The 24,551-nt window shown below is 37.1% G+C and overlaps 1 protein-coding gene across 3 annotated transcripts in view; it reads right to left on the bottom strand.

Annotated features, from left to right (window-relative positions):
• Positions 1–24,551, bottom strand: part of HACL1 (2-hydroxyacyl-CoA lyase 1) — a 55,552-nt gene that overhangs the window by 12,532 nt on the left and 18,469 nt on the right. For 2 of the 3 annotated variants that reach the window (XR_011473682.1, XR_011473681.1), the window contains exons 10-18: positions 22,034–22,139; positions 19,478–19,561; positions 17,674–17,775; positions 11,124–11,278; positions 10,306–10,464; positions 8,146–8,253; positions 6,094–6,280; positions 2,845–2,919; positions 406–468 (exon numbers count right to left, since the gene is read on the bottom strand). Coding sequence is in view for 1 of the 3 variants with exons in the window: in XM_070433365.1 (XP_070289466.1) it covers positions 2,887–2,919; positions 6,094–6,280; positions 8,146–8,253; positions 10,306–10,464; positions 11,124–11,278; positions 17,674–17,775; positions 19,478–19,561; positions 22,034–22,139 (934 nt within the window). In the remaining 2 variants the exon portion in view is untranslated. Of the gene's footprint in view, positions 1–405; positions 469–2,762; positions 2,920–6,093; positions 6,281–8,145; positions 8,254–10,305; positions 10,465–11,123; positions 11,279–17,673; positions 17,776–19,477; positions 19,562–22,033; positions 22,140–24,551 lie in introns of those variants that run through there. The other variant, XM_070433365.1, reaches the window with a different exon arrangement.

The raw sequence follows: 24,551 nt of genomic DNA, 5'->3' as shown, positions 1-24,551 counted from the left end.
TCACTTATGCCCCTAACTAGCCAATGGGAAGTCTGATAAGTATGGTGCAAACAAGCTGAACTTTAATATAAAATCTTATACTCCAATTCATATAAAATTGCAGAAAATAAACAAGAATGCCCCAGGAAATAAATGATGCTTTTCCATTTCTCATATTGTTTTAAAATACAGGATATGCCTGTATTTTAAAAGAATATGACATTCCAGGTTCAGTCCCAGACCACCACAATAAAGCAACTATCACAATAAAGTGAGTCACACAAGTTTTTTGTTTCCCAGTGCATATAAAAGTTAATGTTTACACTATATTGTAGTCCAGTAAGTGTGCAACAGCATTATGTCTAAGAAAAAAAACCAATGTACATACCTCAACTTAAAAATATTTTTATTGCTAAAAATACTAACCATCATCTGAGCTTTCAGCGAGTCGTAATCTTTTTGCTGGTAGAAGGTCTTAAAATGCAGTATCTGCGAAGCATAATAAAGCAAAGCACAATAAAACGAGGTATGCCTGCAATGTCTGGTTCTGATAATAAAAATTACAAAGTTTTTTTATTTCCAACTTTTATAAAAGAAGGAAAAATGAAGAAATAAAAATTTCCTATAATCCCATCACTGAGTTATTGTAAAATTTAGGTTTATTTTGTGCCTATCTTTTCTCTCTGTGTATATGTGTGCACAAGTACAGGTGTGCATCTGACTTGAACCCATCAATTTTGTAGCTTGCCTTTTTCACATAATAGTATCCTCTGATTGTTTTTCCATTAGTAAATTTCTTTAACACAGTTTTATTTTATAATGTAAACAGATCATAATGCATGTACAGTAACCAATATCTTATTATTAAATACTGGGGCTGTTCCTAAATAAAACTATGCTGAATGGTGCTCTCTCTCTCTCTCTCTCTCTCTCTCTCTCTATATATATATATATTATTTCCTTAGGATACATTCCCTAGATAATCTTAATGGATCAAAGTTATGGGGTCTGAACACTTTTAAAATTCCAAAACAGGCACTTCTAGAACTACTGTGTAGAAATATTGTACCAATTTCAGCTTCTACCACAGCATAGCAGTGCCCATTTCACTTCACCTTCATCCACGCTAAGAATTACAATGTAAAAAGAGCTGTACTGCCCTGGCCAGTGTGGCTCAGTTGGTTGGAGCATCGTCCCATACACCGAAAGGTCATGGGTTCAATTCCGAATCAGGGCACATATCCAGGTTGTGGAGTCAATCCCTGGTCAGGGTGTGTATGAGAGGCAACCGATGGATGTTTCTCTCTCACATTGATGCTTCTCTCTCTCTCCCCCCCTCTCACTTCCTCTCTAAAATCAATAAAACAGGATTTGTTGTTTCATCTTGAAGGGCTTTTGCTGGTTTCTTTCTGAAATAGCTGCATTTAATACCAGTCTTTGCAGGTGACACTCAACATGATCTCCCCTACTCAAATTGATCACCGGGCTTGGTTGCAAAGAATAATTCAGAAAGGATATTCAAGTAAAATCTGCAGACGTCTCATGATTATTTCTGGTCTTACGTTTTTCATCGTTCATAACCTGATGGCCATTTATGACAGATACTGGGAGTCACAAGATGTCACCACAATCCAACTAGAATTGCCGAGGTGTCTCATTAACAAGGATCAAATCGATGCCTCACAAAAGGAGAAACAGAAGTATGCCAAGTCAGGATCATCTGAAATTAAACCTGGACGCCGTTGGGCTTTTGGACCTTTGGGCCTTTTTAGAGTCTCTTGAGCATTTTTAAATAGAAATAAATTTGGGTTTCACAAAATAAATAAATAAATAAATAAAATCAATAAAACATATTCTCAGGTGAGGATTATTTTTTTTTAAAGTGCTTTGCCAAGTGGATAGGCAAAAATAAGGTTTTCCAGTCTAACATATTCATATTTATTCATAATAATCATACTTTTATTGACCATTTGTATTTTTTCTGTTGATTATACATTCATGCCCTTCACCCATTTTTTTCTAGTGCATTAATATTTTTCTTATTTATAGGAGTTCTTTATATATTAAGGTTGTTTACTCTGTTGGTCTTGATGTGGTACACATAAACAAAAGTTGCTAATCCAAATATACCCTGAAATTATTAGTTTTGGTGTGGTGTGACTTCTCTGGCTCAATAAATTATTTCCCCCCCAAAAGAAAACAAAACAAAACCCCAACTCAAAAAGTATGGAATAAGTTCCATTAAATCATGGGGAGACTAAGGTACAAAGTGGTCAACAAGTAAACAATGAAGAAGAAATAGCCTATGTACTCCAAGCTTTTTTCTTCAAAAATGTTTAAAAGATAAATGACTTAAAGAATGCATTTATTAAAAGAATACTGTGTTGCCCTAACCCAGTGGTCGGCAAACTGCGGCTCTTTGGCCCATTGAGTGTGGCTCTTCCACAAAATACCGACTTCTGCGCATGGGCCACGAAGTTTCAATCGCACTGTACATGCGCGCCCGCACGCGGTATTTTGTGGAAGAGCCACACTCAAGGGGCCAAAGAGCCGCATGTGGCTCGTGAGCTGCAGTTTGCCGACCAGTGCCCTAACCAGTTTGGCTCAGTGGATAGAGAGTCAGCCTGGGGACTGAAGGGTCCCAGGTTCAATTCCGGTCAAGGGCATGTACCTTGGTTGCGGGCACATCCCCAGTAGGAGGTGTGCAGGAGGCAGCTGATTATTCCTGTGGTTGAATACTGGCAACTTTTTCTGTTTTTAATCAATTACTTTATTATATAATATCATTTAGAAATATTTTTATTTTTTTGTACAGCAATTTTAACATTATAGTTATTTTTCTTTGGGGAAAAAATTCTATCTTACAGGAAAGACAAAACTCCTGAAGACCACTTATGGCATCTTTATTTACATATTAGAACGGGTCAGCCAGTGAAAATCCTAGAAAAAGAAAAAACAACAAACATTCAGTTGAAAGAAATAATTGTCTCAAACTATATTCTCAGTGTTTTGTTGCTCTAAAATCTAAAAGTCCCATCATAACACAATTTCCACAATGGTAAATAAGGTTTGTCTTTGGTCTAGTGATTTACCCAAAAAAGAGCTAAAAAAAATCCATAATGAACCTTTCCGTCTTGTCCTACAAAACAGCCTAAAATGACTTTCTGGGTCCTCTCCCATTAACAGAGTCTAAAAGAAACAGAAGTACACTCAAAAGAAGAGAGGAGATGAAGGAGACCCAAAGAAGGTCAAGTTCCCAGGTCTAAGAAGAACCTGTGTAGGAAAAGCAATGCTTGAAAGCCTTTCCCAGGACTAATACCATTCTATACTGGTGGCTTGGACATAGGTGACTGTGGATTAGGTCCTTCTGGTATTACAGCAGAAGCAGTCAGCCTACACTGCAAATCAATAACAAATAGTAAATGGACACACAATCAATGAAAATCAAAGCTTGGAAACTAATCTGTATGGAATTCTACTAGAATAAGGTAAATGTCAAAGACACAGAGGCAAGAAATGGAAGAATAATCCTCATGGAATTATGTAAAAATGAAAACATATTGTTCCAGGAATACCCCTAATTGGAACTATTAACAATATAGAACAATGATAACAATATAAAAGTTACGGGAATGGCTTTGGGGCCATATTTAAGTAAAATAAGAACTGCTTGAACACAAACACGATGATAACATGACAGCTGATCTGATAACCATGTTGGCTACACCTATTAGTACAAATGACTAATGGGTGGTTAGCATATACAGAGTGGATATGCTGGACAAAGAGATGATTCACATTCCATGCAGCTCATAGCCGGACAGTGCAAGATTTCACATTACTTAGATGGTGCACAATTTAAAACATAAATTGTTTATTTCTGAAATTTTCTATTTAATACTTTCAGATCACAGCTGAACATGGGTAACTAAAACCATGGAAAGCAAAACTTTGGCTCAGGGTAATGTACTAACTTTGGGCTTTGTCCTTCTTTTTCTAGTTCCAAACTTTTTCTTTTTTCCTGAGGTAGGCATTTATTGCTGTGAACTTCCCTCTGAACTACTTTTTCTGCATCCCATAAGTTTTGGAATGTTGCGTTTTCATCTTCACTTGTCTTAAGGTATTTTAAAATTTCTCTTCTGATTTCTTGTTCATTAGTTGTTCAGTAGCATGTTGTTTAGTCTCCACAAATTTGTCAATTTTCTAGTTTTCTTCTTGTAATTGATTTGTAGTTTCATAGCATTGTGGTTGGAAAAGATGCTTAGTATGACTTCAATCTTCTTAAATTTATGAAGACTTGTTTTGTGACCTAAGATATGATCTTTCCTAGAGAATGTCCCATAATGCACTCAGAAAGAAATGTGTATTTTGATGCTTTTGGATTAAGCATTCTATATCTATCTGTTAAGTCCATCTGGTCTAACATGTCATTTAAAGTCATGTTTCCTTATTGATTGGATGATCTATCCATTGATCTAAGTGGGGTACTAAAGTTCCCTACTATTATTGTACTGCTGTCTATTTCTCCCATTAGGTTGTTAATATTTGCTTCATATATTTAAGTTCTCCTATGTTGGATGCATAAATATTTACAAATGATATATCCTATTGTTGGACTGACCCCTTTAACATTATGTAATGTCTTTGTCTTTTTTTTTGTTTTAATCCTCAATTGAGGATATTTTTCAATTGATTTTTAGAGAGGGAAAGAGAGAGAAACATCGATGTGAAAGAAACATATCGACTGGTTGCCTCCAGCATGTGCCCTGACCAGGGCTAGGGCTGGGGAGGAGCCTGCAACCTTGGTACATGCCCTTGACAGGAATTGAACACAGGACCCTTCGGTCTGCAGGCCGATGTTCTATCCACTGAGCCAAACCACCTAGGTCTCCTTCTTTGTCTTTATTAACAGTCTATTTTAAAGTATATTTTGTCTAATATAAGTATAGCTACCCCAGCTTTTTTTTGGTTTCCATTTGCACGGAATATCTTTTTCCATCTCTTCACTTTCAGTCTATGTGTTCTTACATGTGAAGTGAGTTTCTTGTAGGCAGCATATAGATCTGTCGGGGGGTTTTTTAATTCACTCACACACTCTATGTCTTTTGATTAAAGAATTTAGTCCATTTACATTTAAAGTAATTACTGATAGGAATGTACTATTTGCTGCTCTGTTAATTGTTTTTGGCTGTTTTGTGTTCTAATATGTTCCTTTTGCCAAAATCTCTGACATCTGTTTTTACAGAAAGAGAATTTCAGTATAATTATATATTTTATAGTTCAAAATTAGTTTATTTACATTTCATTGATGGGTCCAAGTGTCCATTTGCCTATTTGCCCATTGTCTTGTTCAAAAATAAAAAGATCTCACAGCAGATACATGTATAAAGAACCAAGTAAAAAACTACTTGAAAAAATTATCTGCTCTAAAAACAATGGCTAATACACAATGTGCAAGCATGGTGGACAGGTATATATGAGAGGGCAAGTGGCAGGACCAGGATCAGAGTACAAAATTAAGTATGAAAAGCAACTTAATCTGAGATGGAAGAGGATCATACTACACACTTTGCTTTAGAGACCAAAATAACTAATTTTGAATGTAATTGCACAAACTGTCCCATTAGTTTCATCTCCCACTATGCTTCCTGCACCCTTTCAGCTAGCTACATCAACCTTCTTTTAGCTCCTCAGACTTGCCATACTCCCTCCTGCCAGAGCTTTTACATACCTCTTCCTCCTTCTCTTTGATGAGTTTGTCTCTATTTATCCTTTGGATCTCAGTTTAAGCATCACTTCCCTGTGATCACCATATAAATCAGATTCCTTTTTTGTATGTTTATTCAGGACTAACTGAGTTCCTTTCCTTCAGAGAAGTTGCCTCACTCTGTCATAATGCAGTCAGTCTGAGGTGACTGGACGGTCCCTCTTCCCTGCTGTACTGTTAGCTCCATGAGGTGAGGCTGAGGCTGGTTTTGCTCACCATGCTATTCTTTGCACCCGCCTTATACATATCTCAACAAATGTTAATTGAACAAGCAAAACAAATCACCAAACTCAGAAATAGTTTAGAAAGAACTCTGAATAACAGGGTGTACCAGCAATCACACTTACCTGGGCTTTCCGCATGGATTGCGGCTCAATCATGATGTTGATAAGAGAGGGTTTAGTTGTGTCTGCCAAGCTTTTCCTCAGGGATTCTTGGAGTTCTTCTCGTGTTTGTACAAAATACCCATTGCCTCCAAATGCAGTCATGACCTGCTCATAATGTGCATTTGGCAGAAGACACATTGGAGGGGCCCTGAAAAAGTAGGTCACAAATAAATAGAAAAATAAAATCATATCATTCTCTGACATAATTTATAGAAAATTTTAGGCTCAACTGAAAGGCATACTTTTATATCCAACACTTAAACTGAGATGCCAGTATACTAAACTGTCCATATATTTTATATTATCTATATAGTAAAGTCAAATATAACTTTTTGTGATGATGGAAAAGTTTTATATCTGTGCTATCCAATATAATAGCCACTAGCAAACTGTTGCTATGAGCACTTGCATTGCGGCTAGTTAAAATAAGAAACTAGATTTTTTTTAAAGTTCAAGTCCTAAGATCTCTGCTGCTGCTTCTTTTTTCCCTAAATATATTTTTATTTATTTCAGAGAGGAAAGGTGGGGGGAGAGGGGGAGAGAGATGAAATATCAATGAAGAGAGAGAATCTTCAACCAGCTGCCTCCTGCATGCCCCACACTGGGGATTGAGCCCACAACCTAGGCATGTACCCTGACCGGGAATCGAACCATGATCTCCTGGCTCAACCATTGAACCACGACGGCCAGGCAGAAACTAAAATTTTTGTTAGTTTTGTTGTTTAAAATTTTTTTTTATTAAAGTATAGTTGGCATTCAATATTATATTAGTTTCAGGTATACAACATAGTGATTTGACATTTATGTACTATATGATGAGATTACCATGGTATGACTATTTGCCTAATCACTGCAAAGTTTTTACAATATTTCTGACTAGCCTCTGTACTATACACTACAATGGATATAAATAACAAATACATACAATAAATATAATATTAATTACATAATGTTTTATAACTGGAAGTTTATACTTCTTATTCAACTTTTTTACCCATCCTCCTCTTCCCTTCCCCTCTGGAAATCATCAGTTTATTCTTTGTATCTATGACTCTGTTTCTGATTTGTTTGTTCTGTTTTATTAGATTCTACATATAAGTAAAATCGTATGGTATTGGCCTCTTTGTCTGACTTATTTCACATAGCATAATACCCATCCATCTATGTTATTGCAAATGGCAAGACTTAATTCCTTTTTACTGCTGAGTAACATACCATTGTGTGTGTGTGTGTGTGTGTGTGTGTGTGTGTATCACATCTTCTTTATTCATTCATCTATTAATGAACACTTAGGTTGCTTCCATATCTTGGCTATTGTAAATAATGCTGCAATAAACATGGGGTGCATACATCTTTTCAAACTGTTGTTTTAGTTTTCTTCTGATAAATACAGTACTTATTTGTAAATGATGTATCTGATAAGAGATCAGATTTAGCTAAATGGTAAAAGGAAGAACTCTGGATGTAAACATCCATATTCCCAAGATGTACTGGAAGCACTTTGCAATACGGTCTTTATTAACAAGGCTTAGACATCAAACTCACTTGTCTGAATCTTCAGTGGCTCCCTGATCATAAACCATTTAAGCATTTATTGAAGTGCCCAATCATGGATGGTGTGCAAAGAGGAACCATGCAGACAGGGTTCCCTTTTCGAGGGGCAGAAAACATAAACAAGCACTTCTCACACCATGAAAGCACATTCCAATACAGCAGACTTTTTAAAGAGATTAAACAGGCCAGAACCGGTTTGGCTCAGTGGATAGAGCGTCGGCCTGCGGACTCAAGGGTCCCGGGTTCGATTCCGGTCAAGGGCATGAGCCTTGGTTGCGGGCACATCCCCAGTGGGGGGTGTGCAGGAGGCAGCTGATCGATGTTTCTCTCTCATCGATGTTTCTGGCTCTCTATCTCTCTCCCTTCCTCTCTGTAAAAAATCAGTAAAATATATTTAAAAAAAAAAAAGAGATTAAACAGATGGGAGTAAGTAAAGATACATTGTTCTGGACTACTTACAGAGCAGTAGCATCTCCAAATTTTAACATTTCCTTCCAAGAATCTGTATCAACACCTTGGTAAATTCCATTATTATTCACCACCAAAAGTACAATTGGCAAGTTGTACCTAAAATTGACAGCAAAATATAAAGAAAATGATTATTCATTCTAACACAATTTCTTTTCTTAGAGCTGAAATTTTAAATTAAAAATGGATGGTTTTCCATAAACTTTTTTTGTAATATTAGGACAGAACTAAAAATTAAGTTATTATCCTAATAAAAGAATATCAAATAATTAACAGAAACATCACGGAGTAGCAAAAAAAATGCAACATTACGTGCTGATAAAACTGGTTCAACTATTATGCAACTATGAACCTTGGGCAAATCACTGAGCTTTTCTGAACCTTGGTCTTCATAGACCCAGTTGTTAATAGAATGATGACTTCCATGCCTGATAACTCTGAAGCACTATTTCTAGGTTGTGTCTAGGAGTTTCGTTTGAAAGTTCTCTTTCTATTTATTGAATTCCTCATAGATAACCAGCACTTGCTAGATGCTGTGGGAAGTACACAAGTGACTAGCGTATATTCTCTCCTCTCAAACCACTTCATCCATAATTGGAAAAACATTACATGGGGTAATACTTAGAGAAAAACAGAGTATTTAATAATGTGCTAAACAGTATGACAAAGACCAAAAAAAGACGATTAAACTTTACTAGTGACTGACAAAAGAATATGGACTTTATTTTCTACACACATACTTTCTGAGGTCAGGTGTAAAAACAAAACAAAAAACCGCATACTATTATGTAACAGGATTGTGGTAACCACCTGCTCTCCATGCTCGAAGGGAATGGCTTTATTTCACAATGTAGAAGGCTGACTTCCCTGAAAATTGTCTTTTAGGTATATATTACTTGGTTGCCAATACAGACACTCTAACCTGCACATCATTTCCCTCTGATCTGGAAAGTTTTATATACAAATACTTTGAAAGTCCCAAAACATGATTTACTAAAATCCTAACAAGAGCCTTGGTTAAGAATATAATTGTTTTCCTAGTTTAAATAATTGGAGAGAAAAAAATCCCTATACTTCTATAGTTGGATCTACAACTTGTAAGTTTCTCCATGAATCCTCAAAACTATAAAAATAATCTTGCCTGGCCGGCGTAGCTTAGTGGTTGAGCGTTGACTTAGGAACTTGGAGGTCACAGTTCGATTTCCAGTCAGGGCACATGCCCAGCTTGTGGGCTCGATCCCCAGTGTGGGGTGTGCAGGAGGCAGCCAATCAATGATTCTCTCTCACTGATGTTTCTATCTCTCTTTCCCTCTCCCTTCCTCTCTGAAATCAATAAAAATATATTTAAAAAAATAAAAGCCTGTTCAATGTGAGATTAGTATTGTGAAATCATCGATGTTCTTTTATTTAAAAAAATAATCTGAATAGCTTATTTCACTGAGCAGTCACCTCAAGCTTTACCCAGATCATCCCATTTGTTCCTCACAACTGGCTTTAAGGTAGGAATTATTCCTATTCCTATTCCTATTCTAGAGGAGACTGAAGCTTGGTTAAGTGACTTAACCTGTCACTTAGCTTTGCAGTGGTCAAGCCAGTATTTAACTTCAGGCCATCTGAACAGAAGTCACGCTCTTAAGCACCAAACTCTACTGTCTCCTGGCAGAAAACAAGCTTTTCTCAGACAGAACTTTTTCTTTTTTTAATATATTTGTATGGGAGAAAGAAACATCAATGATGAGAATCATTGATCGGCTGCCTCCTGCATGCCCCCCACTGGGGAACGAGCCCGCAACCCAGACATGTGCCCTTGACCAGAACTGAACCCGGGACTCTTCAGTCTGAAGGCTGATGCTCTATCCACTGAGCCAAACCAGCTAGGGCCAGACAGAACTTTTTTTCAGTGACCTCAAAACCATGCCCCATAGGTTTGTAGAATTTTGGTCAGAAAAGAGGTCAGTAAAGAGGTCAGAAGCATGCTGTCCTGGATGAGAAAGACCCTGGGGTTATTTATACTAGTATCTATACAGTGCTGTGCACAGGGCACCTGACATATGATCAATGCTTGGTAAGCATTTGTTAGGCAAGTGGGTCTTGTGTATAATTCTTTCATATTTTGGAGAAAGAAATGCTCTATTCAGGATGCTGTTTTACCTGCAGATGGTTTCCACTTCCATGCCAGAAAACCCAAATGCACTGTCTCCTTCCACACAGATGACCCGCTGTCCTGGGTTTCTATCTTTAGCGACTATAGCAGCTGCTATGGCAAATCCCAAACCGACTCCCATTGTTCCAAAAGTACCAGCATCTAGCCTATTGGAGAATAAAGCAAAAATGAAACCCTCTAGGGCATGTCACAGATGGTGGGGTTGGCATAAATCTAGACATTCACATGGTTCGTGAAAAATAGAGAACAGTAAAAACATTCTCTTTCTTTAATGTAAAGTTTTAGACTATGCGGAACTAATTTGTCAGAGATAAGCAGAATGAGAGGAAAAAGTCACTCATGATTGCTTGTAAGACAGAATATATCCTTAGAACACTGACCACAGAAATTATCACATGATCTTGAGGACATACCAAGCATAAAAACTCTATACAACCTTACTTAAGAACAGTTTTACAAACTATGTCCTTATACACTGAACCTATATACTTCTCAAATGTTTTATTAATCTGCACTACTGAAGTTTCAAATTTAATGTATTATAATTTGCCGAACCGGTTTGGCTCAGTGGATAGAGCGTCGGCCTGTGGACTCAAGGGTCCCGGGTTCGATTCCGGTCAAGGGCATGTACCTTGGTTGCGGGCACATCCCCAATGGGGGGTGTGCAGGAGGCAGCTGATCGATCTCTCTCATCGATGTTTCTAACTCTCTATCCCTCTCCCTTCTTCTCTGTAAAAAATCAATAAAATATATTTTTAAAAAAATGTATTATAATTCATTGTAATTTCTTTTTTGGAAACTTTACCTGTGACGAGGAAGGTAGTTTTGAAGCACAGTGCGTCCAATATCCATAGTATTTGCTCCTTCACTTACCACCATACAATCTCTAGGTAGTTGTTCTTGAACATTGTAGAATACTGTGTAATAATTCATAGGCAAGGATTTTTTGGAAGCTAATTCCTAAAACATTAGAGGGAAGTATAATCAAATTAGATTGAGATGAAAAAACTGTACATACTGTCAATAAGCTACTATCAAATTTATTTGGAAACACGTTAACAACTGCAAGCTACAAGGTTCCCAAGTGGCCACCAATGGCCACCCTGAGAAGTGAATTGATCTATGAACAGTCCTGATGGACATGCTAAGAAAAATGAGTCCCACGGTCTTAGTATAAACCAGGGAATATCCCTCTTCCTGGACAGCCACAATGCACATTAACATATTAAAACCTGAGAAGTGCTATAGTAAAGACAACTGGAAACACTGGGTTAAACACAACAAAACAGCCCTGTTTGAGCACTTTTAGGGAAACTCTGCCTTAGAAAAAATGAAAATTTTATTCTGGACTATTTTCACCTGAACTATGGCCCAGAGTTTAAATAAAAATGAAGTCAGGATTTCAGAAATGTGGCTCTTCCTCACATGCACTGACAGTAAAGGGGATGTGCTTCACCCACTATTCTAAAGCGTCTCTGAGCTGAGAGAAGGCCACGTGGGGCTTTAGCAGCCACAGTCCCATCTGGTCCCAGCACTGCCTCTTCACCTGTGCTAGTTTGGTCCATTGGAGATTATACCCAAGATGGATGATGGATCCTCCTATACCCCTACACCAGAGAAGAGAGGCAACTTCTTTACATCTTAAACTAAAGTGATTCCCAGGGAAAAGAAGGAATTAATCATGATACCATTAAGGAAATTGAAGTGAGACTGGCTCTTTTTTTTTTTTTTTTTATATATATATATATATTTTTTATTTTTCGCTTAAAGTATTACAAAGGGTATTACATAAGTGTCCTTTTTTCCCCCCCGCCCTTGACAAACCCCTACCCTCCCTTACCCCCCAGTGTCTTATGTCCATTAGTTATGCTTATATGCATGCATACAAGTCCTTCGGTTGATCTCTTACTCCCCTCCCTTCTGCCCCCCAACCTTCTCTGGCCTTCCCGCTGCAGTTTGACAATCTGTTTGAGGCAGCTCTGCCTCTGTATCTATTATTGTTCAAAAGTTTGTAATGGTCTTTATTATCCATGAATGAGTGAGATCATGTGGTATTTTTCCTTCATTGACTGGCTTGTTTCACTTAGCATAATGCTCTCCAGTTCCATCCATGATGTTGCAAATGGTAGGAGTTCCTTCTTTTTAACAGCAGCATAGTATTCCATCGTGTAGATGTACCACAGCTTTCTAATCCATTCATCTACTGATGGGCACTTAGGCTGTTTCCAGATCTTAGCTATGGTGAATTGTGCTGCTATGAACATCTGGGTGCATATATCCTTTCTGATTGGTGTTTCTGGTTTCTTGGGATATATTCCTAGAAGTGGGATCACAGGGTCAAATGGGAGTTCCATTTCCAATTTTTTGAGGAACCTCCATACTGCCTTCCATAGTGGCTGCACCAGTCTGCATTCCCACCAGCAGTGCACAAGTGTTCCTTTTTCTCCACATCCTCTCCAGCACTTGTCGTTTGTTGATTTGTTGATGATGGCCATTCTGACAGGTGTGAGATGGTACCTCATTGTTGTTTTGATTTGCATCTCTCGGATGATTAGTGACTTTGAGCATGTTTTCATATGTCTCTTGGCTTTCTGAATGTCCTCTTTTGAAAGGTGTCTATTTAGATCCTTTGCCCATTTTTTGATTGGATTGTTTATCTTCTTTTTGTTAAGTTGTATGAGTTCCCTATAAATTTTGGAGATTAAGCCCTTATCAGATATGACGTTGGCAAATATGTTTTCCCACGAGGTGGGTTTTCTTGTTGTTTTGTTGATGGTTTCTTTTGCTGTGCAGAAGCTTTTTATTTTGATGTAGTCCCATTTGTTCATTTTCTCTTTAGTTTCAACTGCCCTAGGAGCTGTATCAGTGAAGAAATTGTTTTGGCATATGTCTGAGATTTTGTTGCCTTTGTATTCTTCTAGAATTTTTATGGTTTCCTGTCGTACATTTAAGTCCTTTATCCATTTTGAGTTTATTCTTGTGTATGGTGTAAGTTGGTGCTCTAGTTTCATTTTCTTGCATATGTCTGTCCAATTTTCCCAACACCATTTATTGAAGAGACTATCTTGGCTCCATTGTATGTTCATGCCTCCTTTGTCAAAAATTAATTGAGCATATTGGTTCGGGCTAATTTCTGGACTCTCTATTCTATTCCACTGATCTATATGTCTGTTCTTGTGCCAGTACCAGGCAGTTTTGAGAACAGTGGCTTTGTAATACAGCTTGATATCTGGCATTGAGATCCCACCTACTTTGTTCTTTCTCAGGATCGTTGCAGCTATTCGGGGTCTTTTTTTATTCCAGATGAATTTTTGGAGAGTTCGTTCTAGATCTTTGAAGAAGGCCATTGGTATTTTAATGGGAAGTGCGTTGAATGTATAGATTGCTTTGGGTAGTATGGACATTTTAATGATGTTGATTCTACCAATCCAAGAACATGGTATGTTCTTCCATCTGTTTATGTCTTCCTCTATCTCTTTTTTCAACGTCCTGTAGTTTTCTGAGTAGAGGTCTTTAACCTCTTTAGTTAAGTTTATTCCTAGGTATCTTAATTTTTTTGGTGCGATGGTAAATGGGATTGTTTTTCTGATCTCCCTTTCTGAAAGTTCACTATTGGTGTATAGAAATGCCTCAGATTTCTTGGGGTTAATTTTGTATCCTGCTACATTGCCAAATTCATGTATTAAGTCTAGTAGCTTTTTGATGGAGTCTCTAGGGTTTTGTATGTATAATATCATGTCATCTGCAAATAAGGACAGTTTTACTTCCTCTTTTCCAATTTGGATGCCTTTTATTTCTTCTTCTTGCCTAATTGCAATGGCTAATACTTCCAGTACTATGTTGAACAGGAGTGGTGAGAGTGGGCATCCCTGTCTTGTTCCTGTTCTTAGGGGAAATGGTGTTAGTTTTTGTCCATTGAGTATGATGTTGGCTGTGGGCCTGTCATATATGGCTTTTATTATGTTGAGGTATGATCCTTCTATTCCCACCTTTCTGAGAGTTTTTATCAAAAATGGGTGTTGGATTTTGTCGAATGCTTTTTCTGCATCAATTGATATGACCATGTGGTTTTTTTCTTTCAATTTGTTTATGTGATGTATCACATTTATTGATTTACGGATGTTGTACCATCCTTGCATCTCTGGGATAAATCCTACTTGGTCATGGTGTATGATCCTTCTGATGTACTGCTGGATCCGATTTGCTAAGATTTTGTTGAGGATTTTGGCATCTATGTTCATAAGGGATATTGGCCTGTAATTCTCTTTCATTGTGATGTCTTTACCTGGTTTTGGTATTAGAGTGATGCTGGCTTCATAGAATGAGCTTGGAAGCGTTCCTTCCTCTTGAATTTTTTGTAGTAGTCTGAGGAGGGTAGGTTTTAGTTCTTCCTTGAATGTTTGGTAGAACTCCCCTGTGAAGCCGTCTGGCCCTGGGCTTTTGTTTGCTGGAAGCTTTCTGATGACTGCTTCAATTTCTTCCATAGTTATTGGCCTATTGAGGTTTTTAGATTCTTCCTGATTGAGTTTTGGAATGTTGTATTTTTCTAGGAATTTGTCCATTTCCTCCAGGTTGTCTAGTTTGTTGGAGTAGAGTTGCCCGTAGTATTGTTTAACAATCATTTGTATTTCTGTGGGGTCTGTTGTTATTTCGCCTCTGTCATTTCTGATTTGGTTTATTTGGGACCTCTCTCTTTGCTTCTTGGTGAGCCTGGCTAGGGGTTTGTCAATCTTGTTTATCCTTTCAAAGAACCAGCTCTTGGTTTCATTGATTTTCTGTATTGTTTTTTTGGTCTCTATTTCATTGATTTCTGCTCTAATCTTTATTATCTCCTTCCTTCTGCTCAATCTGGGGTTTTCTTGTTGCTCTCTTTCTAATTCTTTGAGTTGTAGAGTTAGATGATTGACTACCATTTTTTCTTGTTTTTTGAGATAGGCCTGTAGAGCTATAAACTTTCCTCTCAGGACTGCTTTCATTGTGTCCCAGAGGTTTTGGATTGTTGTGTTTTCATTGTCATTAGTGTCCAGGATGTTTTTAATTTCTTCTTTGATGTCATCGGTAACCCAATCAATATTTAATAACATGCTATTCAGCTTCCAAGTGTTTGAGTATTTTGGGTTGTTTTTATTGTAGTTTATTTCTAACATTATGCCATCGTGGTCTGCAAAGAAGCTTTTTATGATTTCAATCTTCTTGAATTTGTGGAGACTTTGCTTGTGACCCAATATGTGGTCTATTTTTGAATATGTCCCATGAGCACCTGAGAGGAATGTATATTCCGCAGCTGTGGGGTGAAGTGTTCTGAAGATGTCAATTAAGTCCATCTGATCTAGTGAGTCATTTAGGATTGCTGTTTCTTTGCTGAGTTTTTGTCTAGCGGATTTATCCAGTGATGTCAGTGGTGTATTAAAGTCCCCTACTATGATTGTATTGTTGTCGATCTCTCCCCTGATATCTTCCAGAAGTTTTCTTATGTATGTGGGTGCTCCTGCATTGGGTGCATATATGTTTACCAGGGTTATATCTTCTTGTTGTATTGATCCCTTTAGTATTATGAAGTGGCCTTCCTTATCTCTGGTTATGGCCTTCACTTTGAGATGTATTTTGTCAGATATAAGTATTGCTACCCCAGCTTTCTTTTCCTTTCCATTTGCGTGAAAGATATTTTTCCATCCCTTCACTTTCAGTCTGTGTGAGTCCCTTCTAATGAGGTGGGTCTCTTGTAGACAGCAGATGTATGGGTCATGTTTTTTTATCCATTCAGCCACTCGATGTCTTTTGGTTGGAGCATTTAGTCCATTTACATTTAAAGTTATTATTGAAAGGTATTTGTTTGTAGCCATTTCTTTTTTTGTGTGTGTGTGTGGCTGTGTTCTTTCTGAGGTTGATATTTCTTCTTTTTACACCAGTCCCTTTAGAGACTGGCTCTTAATAAGAGAAACAGTCATTGATTAAAATTCAGATGAAAGACAGAATCATGCATAATCAATTCTGCTTGTTTGGAAAATGAGGTGACTGACATATTAGGGAACAATATAAGCATAACTAAAATTTCATATTTACTCATGTATGATTCCATCAGTGAGATACGCTACATGGACACACAAAACTACACCCAGCTGAGCCAAGATGCATAGAAATACAAAAAATAGTGAAAAAAATCAGGAACGACCTTTTTTACAAAGAGAGAGCACTACCTATATACAAAGACTTTTTAAAAAAATATATTTTTATTGATTTCAGAGAGGAAGGGAGAGGGATAGATAGAAACATCAATGATGAGAGGGAATCATTGATCGGCTGCCTCCTACAGGCCCCTAACTGGGGATCGATCCTGCAACCCAGGCATGTGCCCTTGACTGGAATGGAACCCGGGACCCTTCAGTCTGCAGGCCAACGCTCTATCCACTGAGCCAAACCAGCTAGGGCTATATACAAAGATTTAAACAGAAAACACCAAATCCTGCAGAAGTGGCTCATTTTAGTGCTAGTAGTGGATGGTTTGGGTGGTTTCACACATTACAATTTCCAAAGCCTTGAGCTATCAGGCAAAGCCATAAGTGACGGTGAAGAAGTCACAAAAGAATTTCCAGTAAAAACAAACTGAATTAAGAAGACTATAAGTATTGTCACCAAAAAAAAGATAAATGTGGGGTACAGATGCGTTCATTAACTAGATGGGGAAACCCTTTCATAATGTGGATGTATATTAATCACCATGATGTACCTTTAAATATCATATCTTACAACTTTGTATGTCAATAATACTTCAATAAAGCTAAACATTTTTTAAAAAAAGAAGATTGTACATTAGAGAAAAATTTCGATTTTGATGAAACATCTATCTATTATAAATGTATGCCTCGAAGGACTTATATCTTAAAGGTAGAAAAACATACCCGAACATGCCCCAGGATTTAAGGCTCCCAAAGACCGTAATAGTAGTTTGATGTTAAGGTCACAATGAGGACAGTAAGCCACACCTGTCCACACAGGCTTTTACAACTTTCTGTCCAATGTCAGCTCACCCTCTTTCCACCACAGAAACTCACAAGCTATAACCTTTCAATGCCTATTTCCCCAAGAAACTTCAGGTCTCTCTCAAGGCAAAGTGCCATATATATTGTGAAATATATATGAAAGACTTCACCACCATTTTTATTAGATCTCTATTTTAATGCTTCACAAAGTTTTTGAGAGCTGTTGCCCCTAACTCCTTTTTCCCAATGAGTCCAGAGGTTTTTACTGCAAGATTTTGCATAGCATGGTGATTTTTAGGAATGCATATGCCATGTTATGACAGAACTGAACCATGAACCTGGAGCATTCTTGAGTTTCAGTGGGCCCAGTATTACCTTGGATGCAGCTTCATTGCTCTTCATTTTTTCTCTCAGAGTGTTCCACCATTTGCTCTCTGGAGGATACTGCCACGGTGTTTTGTCAAATTGTCCTAAAAGCTAAAAAACCACAAACTTTTTCTTTCCTTCTTAAAAATAAACTTACATATTACTAACATAAAACTCTCTTCTTAAAGACAATACTACTATACTATCCTGCTCTTCACATCACTCATACTCTTTGTTTTTCCTCAAGGCAGCAAACAACTGATAGAAGAGAAATAGGTGACACGGCAAGCTTTTGTTTGGGTCAGTGTAGACTTCTGCAGATGTTGGGATTCCCATAGGCACAGTGAAGTGCCACCTCCCCCACCTCACTGACTAGGGCTATTAAAACCTTCTTGGGTCCTAGAAGGAAAGTCACCCCCTCCAGAGAACCCTTACAGGAAGGCCAACAGCCCAATACCCAGGGATTCCCATGATACAAACCAAATGCTCCAGAGTGTTTTAATATGTGCTTGGGGATTGCATCCTAATATTGTATAATCATGATAACAATACCAATTTGTATCCAAAAATCAAGTGATAAATGTGACTATATTTTATCTCCTGTCACAGTGAAATGTATAAATTATATACAAATAATAAGAATCTGAACAAGTCACTGATTACAGTTTTGAAGAGTAAAAATCTCTTTATGGCCTAAAGAAATACTAAGTTAGATTTTTCCAGTAGATAAAGCCACTTCTTGGCTATATGTTTAGTGCCTCTTATAATTTTTCAGATAGCCGAATCCTACTTAATAAATGACTGTTTGTCTACTGAATGCCTTTAAATTTTCAATCACCTTCCAATAATCCATATATAAGAAGCTGGATTTACGGAGTTCCAAAGTTATATTTAAGGATAACTTTCTATTAGGTTCCTCAAAAAATTAAAAGCAGAACTGTCTATGACCCAGTGATTCTACTTCTGAGTATATATATCCGAAGAAGCCCCAAGCATGAATTTGAAAGAATATATGCACCCCTAAGTTCACTGCAGCATTACTTACAATAGTCAAGGTATGGAAGCAACCCAAGTGCCTACCAATAGACAAATGGGTAAAAAAGCTGTGGTACATATATACAATGGGATATTACTGGGCTATAAAAATAGAACAAAATCTTGATTTCTGGGTGGGGTGGTGGGTAGAGGTGGAAGATAAATGGTGTATAGGGGTGATAAATAATGATTTAAAAAAATAAAAATGGAAAAAGAACAAAATCTTACCATTTGCAAGAGCATGGATGGACCTAGAGTGTACTATTCTAAGTAAAATAAGTCAGTCAGAGAGCTATATGTGGAATCTAAAGAACAATATAAACAAGTAAAACAGAAACAGACTCATAGATATAGAGAACAAAATGATGGCTGCCAGAAGGGAGAGGAGTTGGGAGACTAGGTGAAAAATGGAAAGGGAATGAGAAGTACATATTGATAGTTACAAAACAGTTGTGGAGATGTGAAGTATAGCATAAGACATATAGTCAATAATATTGTAATAATTACGTATAGTGTCAGGTGGGTACTGAAAATATCAGGGGAACACTTTGTAAAGTATATGATTGTCTAACTATTATGCTGTACATCTGAAACTATTACAAAATAATATTGAACGTAAACAGCAATTAAAAAAACAAAAATCCTCCATTATAAATTTTGTTTAAAATAGATGTTATCAGACCTGTCATCAAGCGAATCAAGATTGAAACATTTTAAAGAACTGACTATTCTCTAAAGACCAATCCACGTAAATTAAAACCCAGGCAAAAGCTCTTACCTGTTTAGTGACTGCATTTATATCGCCTAGCAAAGTCACAGCAGGTCTTACATTATTCCCCAGTTCTTCTGCACAGATATCAATCTAAAAAGAGATAAGACTGAGGAGCAAGCCATGTTTATTCTTAAATTCTTTAAGAAGTCAATTAAGGCTGAATAAATGAGCTATGTATACAGGGGTGGGCCAAAGTAGGTAAGAACTCTGTGCAAAGTATGCTTGAGTGTAGCAGGTAGACTACAAGCATGTGTAAATAATGAGGGCCAGCAATTTGAGCACTTATGAGTTTATACCTCAGTACACAGTGCCATTGTGATATTCTTTTGAGTTAATAAAGCTATTATAATAATCATAACCTGCATATCTTTTTCCATACAAACTGTAAACCAACTTTTGCCTACTCCTTTATGTAACATGATAAAGAAGATTTGATGTTCAAGAAGTTCATTAATGCCTGGCCGGTGTTGCTTAGTGGTTGAGTGTTGACTAATGATCCAGGAGGTCATGGTTCAATTCCTGGTCAGGGCACATGTCTGGGTTGCAGGCTCAATCCCCAGTAGGGGGGTACAGAATTCTCTCTCTCATCATTGATGTGTTTTTTTTCTCTCTCTCCCTTCCTCTCCCTTCTTCTCTGAAATCAATAAAAATATTTTTTTAAAAAGAAGTTCTTTAATAAAAGTAAAAATCCATGGAACTACATGAGTTTCATGGCTAGTATAGAAACCTCATCATCTTTCCTCAATTCTATTCTAGGATTTTGGTATTGTTCCATTATACCCACAGAAATACATGTGATTTGATCAATTATAGTTTTGAATCTAATCAATAAGGTTCTACTTAATTACACTGGAATTCCTATTTAGAGCAGTTCTCAAATTTCAGCACATATCAGAATCACCTGGTAGGTTTGTTAAACTATAAACTGCAAGAGTCCACGTCAAAGTTTCTGATCTTAATAGGCCTTGGGTGGGGCTTCCCAGGTGGTGCTGATGCTGCTGGTCCAGGAACCACATTTTTAAAAAATATATATTTTATTGATTTTTTACAGAGAGCAAGGGAGAGGCATAGAGAGTTAGAAACATCAATGAGAGAGAAACATCAATCAGCTGCCTCCTGCACACGCCCTACTGGGGATGTGCCCGCAACCAAGGTACATGCCCCTGACCGGAATGGAACCCGGGACCCTTCAGTCCGCAGGCCGACGCTCTGTCCACTGAGCCAAACTGGTCAAGACTAGGAACCACATTTCAAGAATCACTCCTAGAGCCCTGGCCAGTGCAGCTCAATTGGTTGGGCTTGACCACCAGTTGGGGGGGGGGGGGGGGGTGTGTGTGCAGGAAGCAACTGATCCATGTTCTGCTCTCATATAAATGTTTCTTTCTCTCTCCCTCTCCTTTCCTCTCTTTCTAAAAATCAATGAAAATATGTATTTTTTTAAAAATAGAAAAGAGCACTAACCGGTTTGGCTCAGTGGATAGAGCGTTGGCCTGCAGACTGAAGGGTCCCTGGTTCGATTCCAGTCAAGGGCATGTACCTTGGTTGTGGGCACATCCCCAGTAGGGAGTGTGCAGGAGGCAGCTAATTGATGTTTCTCATCGATGCTTCTAACTCTCTATCCCTCTCCCTTCCTCTCTGTAAAAAATCAATAAACTATATTAAAAAAAAATAGAAAAGAATCACTAGTAGGGCATGGCATGGCTACTTTCCATTTACTCAGAAGCTCAATTTCTGGCTGGCCCTGGGCAAGTAAAAATAGCTTCTGTCAGGAGGACTAATTTAGTCAACCCAAAGGGGATGCACTTTATTCTCTAACCAAGAGGCGCAATCAAAGAAGTGGCAGCATTTTCTAGGTACAACCCAAATTTTGCTTGTTTGTAGTTTTGTTTCTCAATAGCCCTAGGGGGAAATGGACTATAAGAAGTTGATTCCTTAAGTAAAAGGTAAATAAGGAGAAGATAGCAATGGTAGCTGGATCATCAAATACCATACCAATCTGTGTAGGGTGAACAGCTTTGCATGCCACCATGTGGGCAGTACTTTCTACACCAGTAAGGAATCTGGCTTACAAAGGGGGTCATAACGATACAAGAGTCATCAAGAGTATATTCTAAACACTCTGTTTAATGACATAGGTTAAAGCAGCATTGTTTAGAGATTTCTAACCAAAGATATCTAAAAGTTTGGGTATCTAAAATAACAACTCAATCCCTAACAATGCTAAATGTTTTGTTCTAATCTACCATCCTACTTAAATCTCTTTTGCCTACCTTTAAATATACTTGAACTTTGAGGAGAGGCAAATTATGCTTTTCAAACTATTTAAACCTTGATTTTGAAAGGTTTTTTGGTTAGAAGTAAAGTGGTACATTGTTTCATAGGCTTGAAAAGGCAGCTTGCTTTGGTACCTGTAATTATGTTAGACAATGTATAAAATTCTACTGTTATAAAAAGAGAAATGGTTCTTTATAAAAGCCAAAAAGAGAGCAGAGCTATAATGGCTGAGAGGGAGAACACTGAACTACAAATAGCTCTGACTTTAAATCTGTCTTCTCTGGGTACCTGGATAAACTTCACATCTGGCTGATATCTTGGAGGCAGTCCAAAATGCAATATCCAGTTTAATCTGGCACCAAATAACACGATTACATCAGCAAATTGCAAAGCCCTATTAAAAAGAAAATTTCTGATGACACAAAAAGTATATCCATATTTCTTATTTGATTAATATAAGATTAATTTCTAAAGTATTTGGAAAAGTCTAAATAATTGGGAACTTATATTAGTCTTCAGAATCAGCTTCTATGGTAAATTTGATCTTTCAATCTAAAATAATTTATGATGTCCTTCTATTTAAATAGTAATACAAAAGATGAAATAAGTAGGAAAATATTACCATAAGACTGTATCTATACTCTATTTCATTTATTACTTTTTACCATTAGAAAAATTAATACAAGTCCACTGTGGCTAATCTGGAAAAAGCAGGAAAAAGCAAGAAAAATTAATACAAGTCCACTGTGGCTAATCTGGAAAAAGCAGGAAAAAGCAAGAAAAAAACCAAAAGCACCCAATAATAATATGAACTTATAAACTATTATTACTATCCTGGCATTATTTTCATCTAGCCTCTTTTTCCATGCAAGTATATTGATACATAGTTGAGCTTATTTAATACTGTCTCATGCACTTTTGCTTATATAAACATTTTCCTTTGTCATTAAATTCTTCTTAAATTCAATTAAAGGCTACATGTTTTGCTGACCACATATATTAAATTTATTAACCCTTTTCTCGATTGTTGGATATTTTCTTTGTTATTAATAGTACTGGGTTGCACATTTTATGCTTAAATTAAAAATAAAATGTGGTGTGTGTGTTTTCTTTTATTTTAGAGAGAGGAAGGGAGAGAGAGAAAGAGAGAGAAAAACATAGACTGGCTGCCTCCTGTACAACTCTGACTGGTGATGGAACCCATAACCTGGGTATATGCCCTGACCAGGAATCAAATCTGAGACTTTTCAGTGCACTGGATGACGCTCAACCAACTGAGCCATACCAACCAGGGCTATTAAATCTTAGTACACACTTCATACTGATTCCTAGAAGCATATATTTTTAAGATGACTGATTCACATTTCTGAACTGCTTTAAAAATTATACCAAGTAAATTTCTAATAGTTTTATTTTATAAATCTTATTATTTCTGTCAATATAACTTCTAATTTTTAAATTATTTTTATATCCACACTGATATTAATATAGCCACCCTTGCTTTCTTTTTGTTTACCTCATTCAATCTGAATGTCTCTGTCTTTTTCCAGGAGAATTTATTATCATAATTGCTGTGGGTGGTTTTTCTTTTTTTTTAGCTTCTTTTCTGCTTCTTGGCTATTTCCCTTTTTCCCTATCTTTTGTCATAGAGAATCTGTTTTTTTGCTTTTGTCTTCTTTGGTGGTACAGCCTATTTTTCACAGAAATTCGGTTATAATTTCAAGTATATATTCAAAAAAGCTATCTTCACATACTGTACTGGTCCTGTGGACCCAATTTAACAAATTGATAAAAACTACAAGTGGAAAAATAAACCCTTGAAATTGTTGATTCAATACAACCTGGCATCTCACAACATAATATTCAAAATTTCAGGATGTAATCCAAAATTAATACACACACACACACACACACACACAAATAGGAAAATGTGAACAATTCTCAAAAGAAAAGATAATGAGCCCAGCCGGCGTGGCTCAGTGGTTGAGCAATGACTTGTGAACCAAAAGGTCAAGGTTCAATTCCTGGTCAGGGCACTTGCCCAGGTTGTGGGCTCGAACCCCAGTAGAGGGTGTGCAGAAGGCAGCCGATCAATGATTCTCTCTTATCATTAATGTTTCTATCTTTCTCTCTTCCTCTCCCATCCTTTCTGAAATCAATAAAAATATATGTTTTAAAAAAATAAAATAAAATAAATAGATGCTAATTCTGTGATGACATTGGCATTAGTAAAAAAGACTTTCAAGTAGCTATTATAACTATGTTACATAAGGTAAACAAAAATACTCTTGAAATACATAGAAAAATAAAAGTTTTCAGCAGACAAACAGAAAATATAAAAGAGATAAAAGGATTAAAAAGAATTGAACAGATATTCAGGGACCTATAGGACATTATCAACATGGCTAATATCTGTATTATTCCAAAAGGGGGAAAAGAGATTGGTGTACAAAAAATATTTGAAAAAAATCATAACTAAAATCTTTCCGAATTTGGTCAAAGACACCAATTTACAGATTCAAGAAGATGAGAAAACACTAAACAGATAAACCAAAAGAAAACCATGTCCAGACACATCATAATCAGACTGCTGAAAACCAAAGATAAAAAAAAATCTTGCCCTGACCGGTTTGGCTCAGTGGATAGAGCGTCGGCCTGCGGACTCAAGGGTCCCAGGTTCGGTTCCGGTCAAGGGCATGTACCTTGGTTGCGGGCACATACCCAGTGGGAAGTATGCAGGAGGCAGCTGATTGATGTTTCTAACTCTATCCCTCTCCCTTCCTCTCTGTAAAAAATCAATAAAATA

This window comes from Myotis yumanensis, unplaced genomic scaffold (genome assembly GCF_028538775.1).
Source record: "Myotis yumanensis isolate MYYU_CA2020_CCGP unplaced genomic scaffold, mMyoYum1.0.hap1 SCAF_14, whole genome shotgun sequence".
Taxonomy (NCBI): Eukaryota; Metazoa; Chordata; class Mammalia; order Chiroptera; family Vespertilionidae; genus Myotis; species Myotis yumanensis.
Note: the sequence above shows the minus strand (reverse complement) of the source record. Positions and strands in the feature narration are given on the sequence as shown.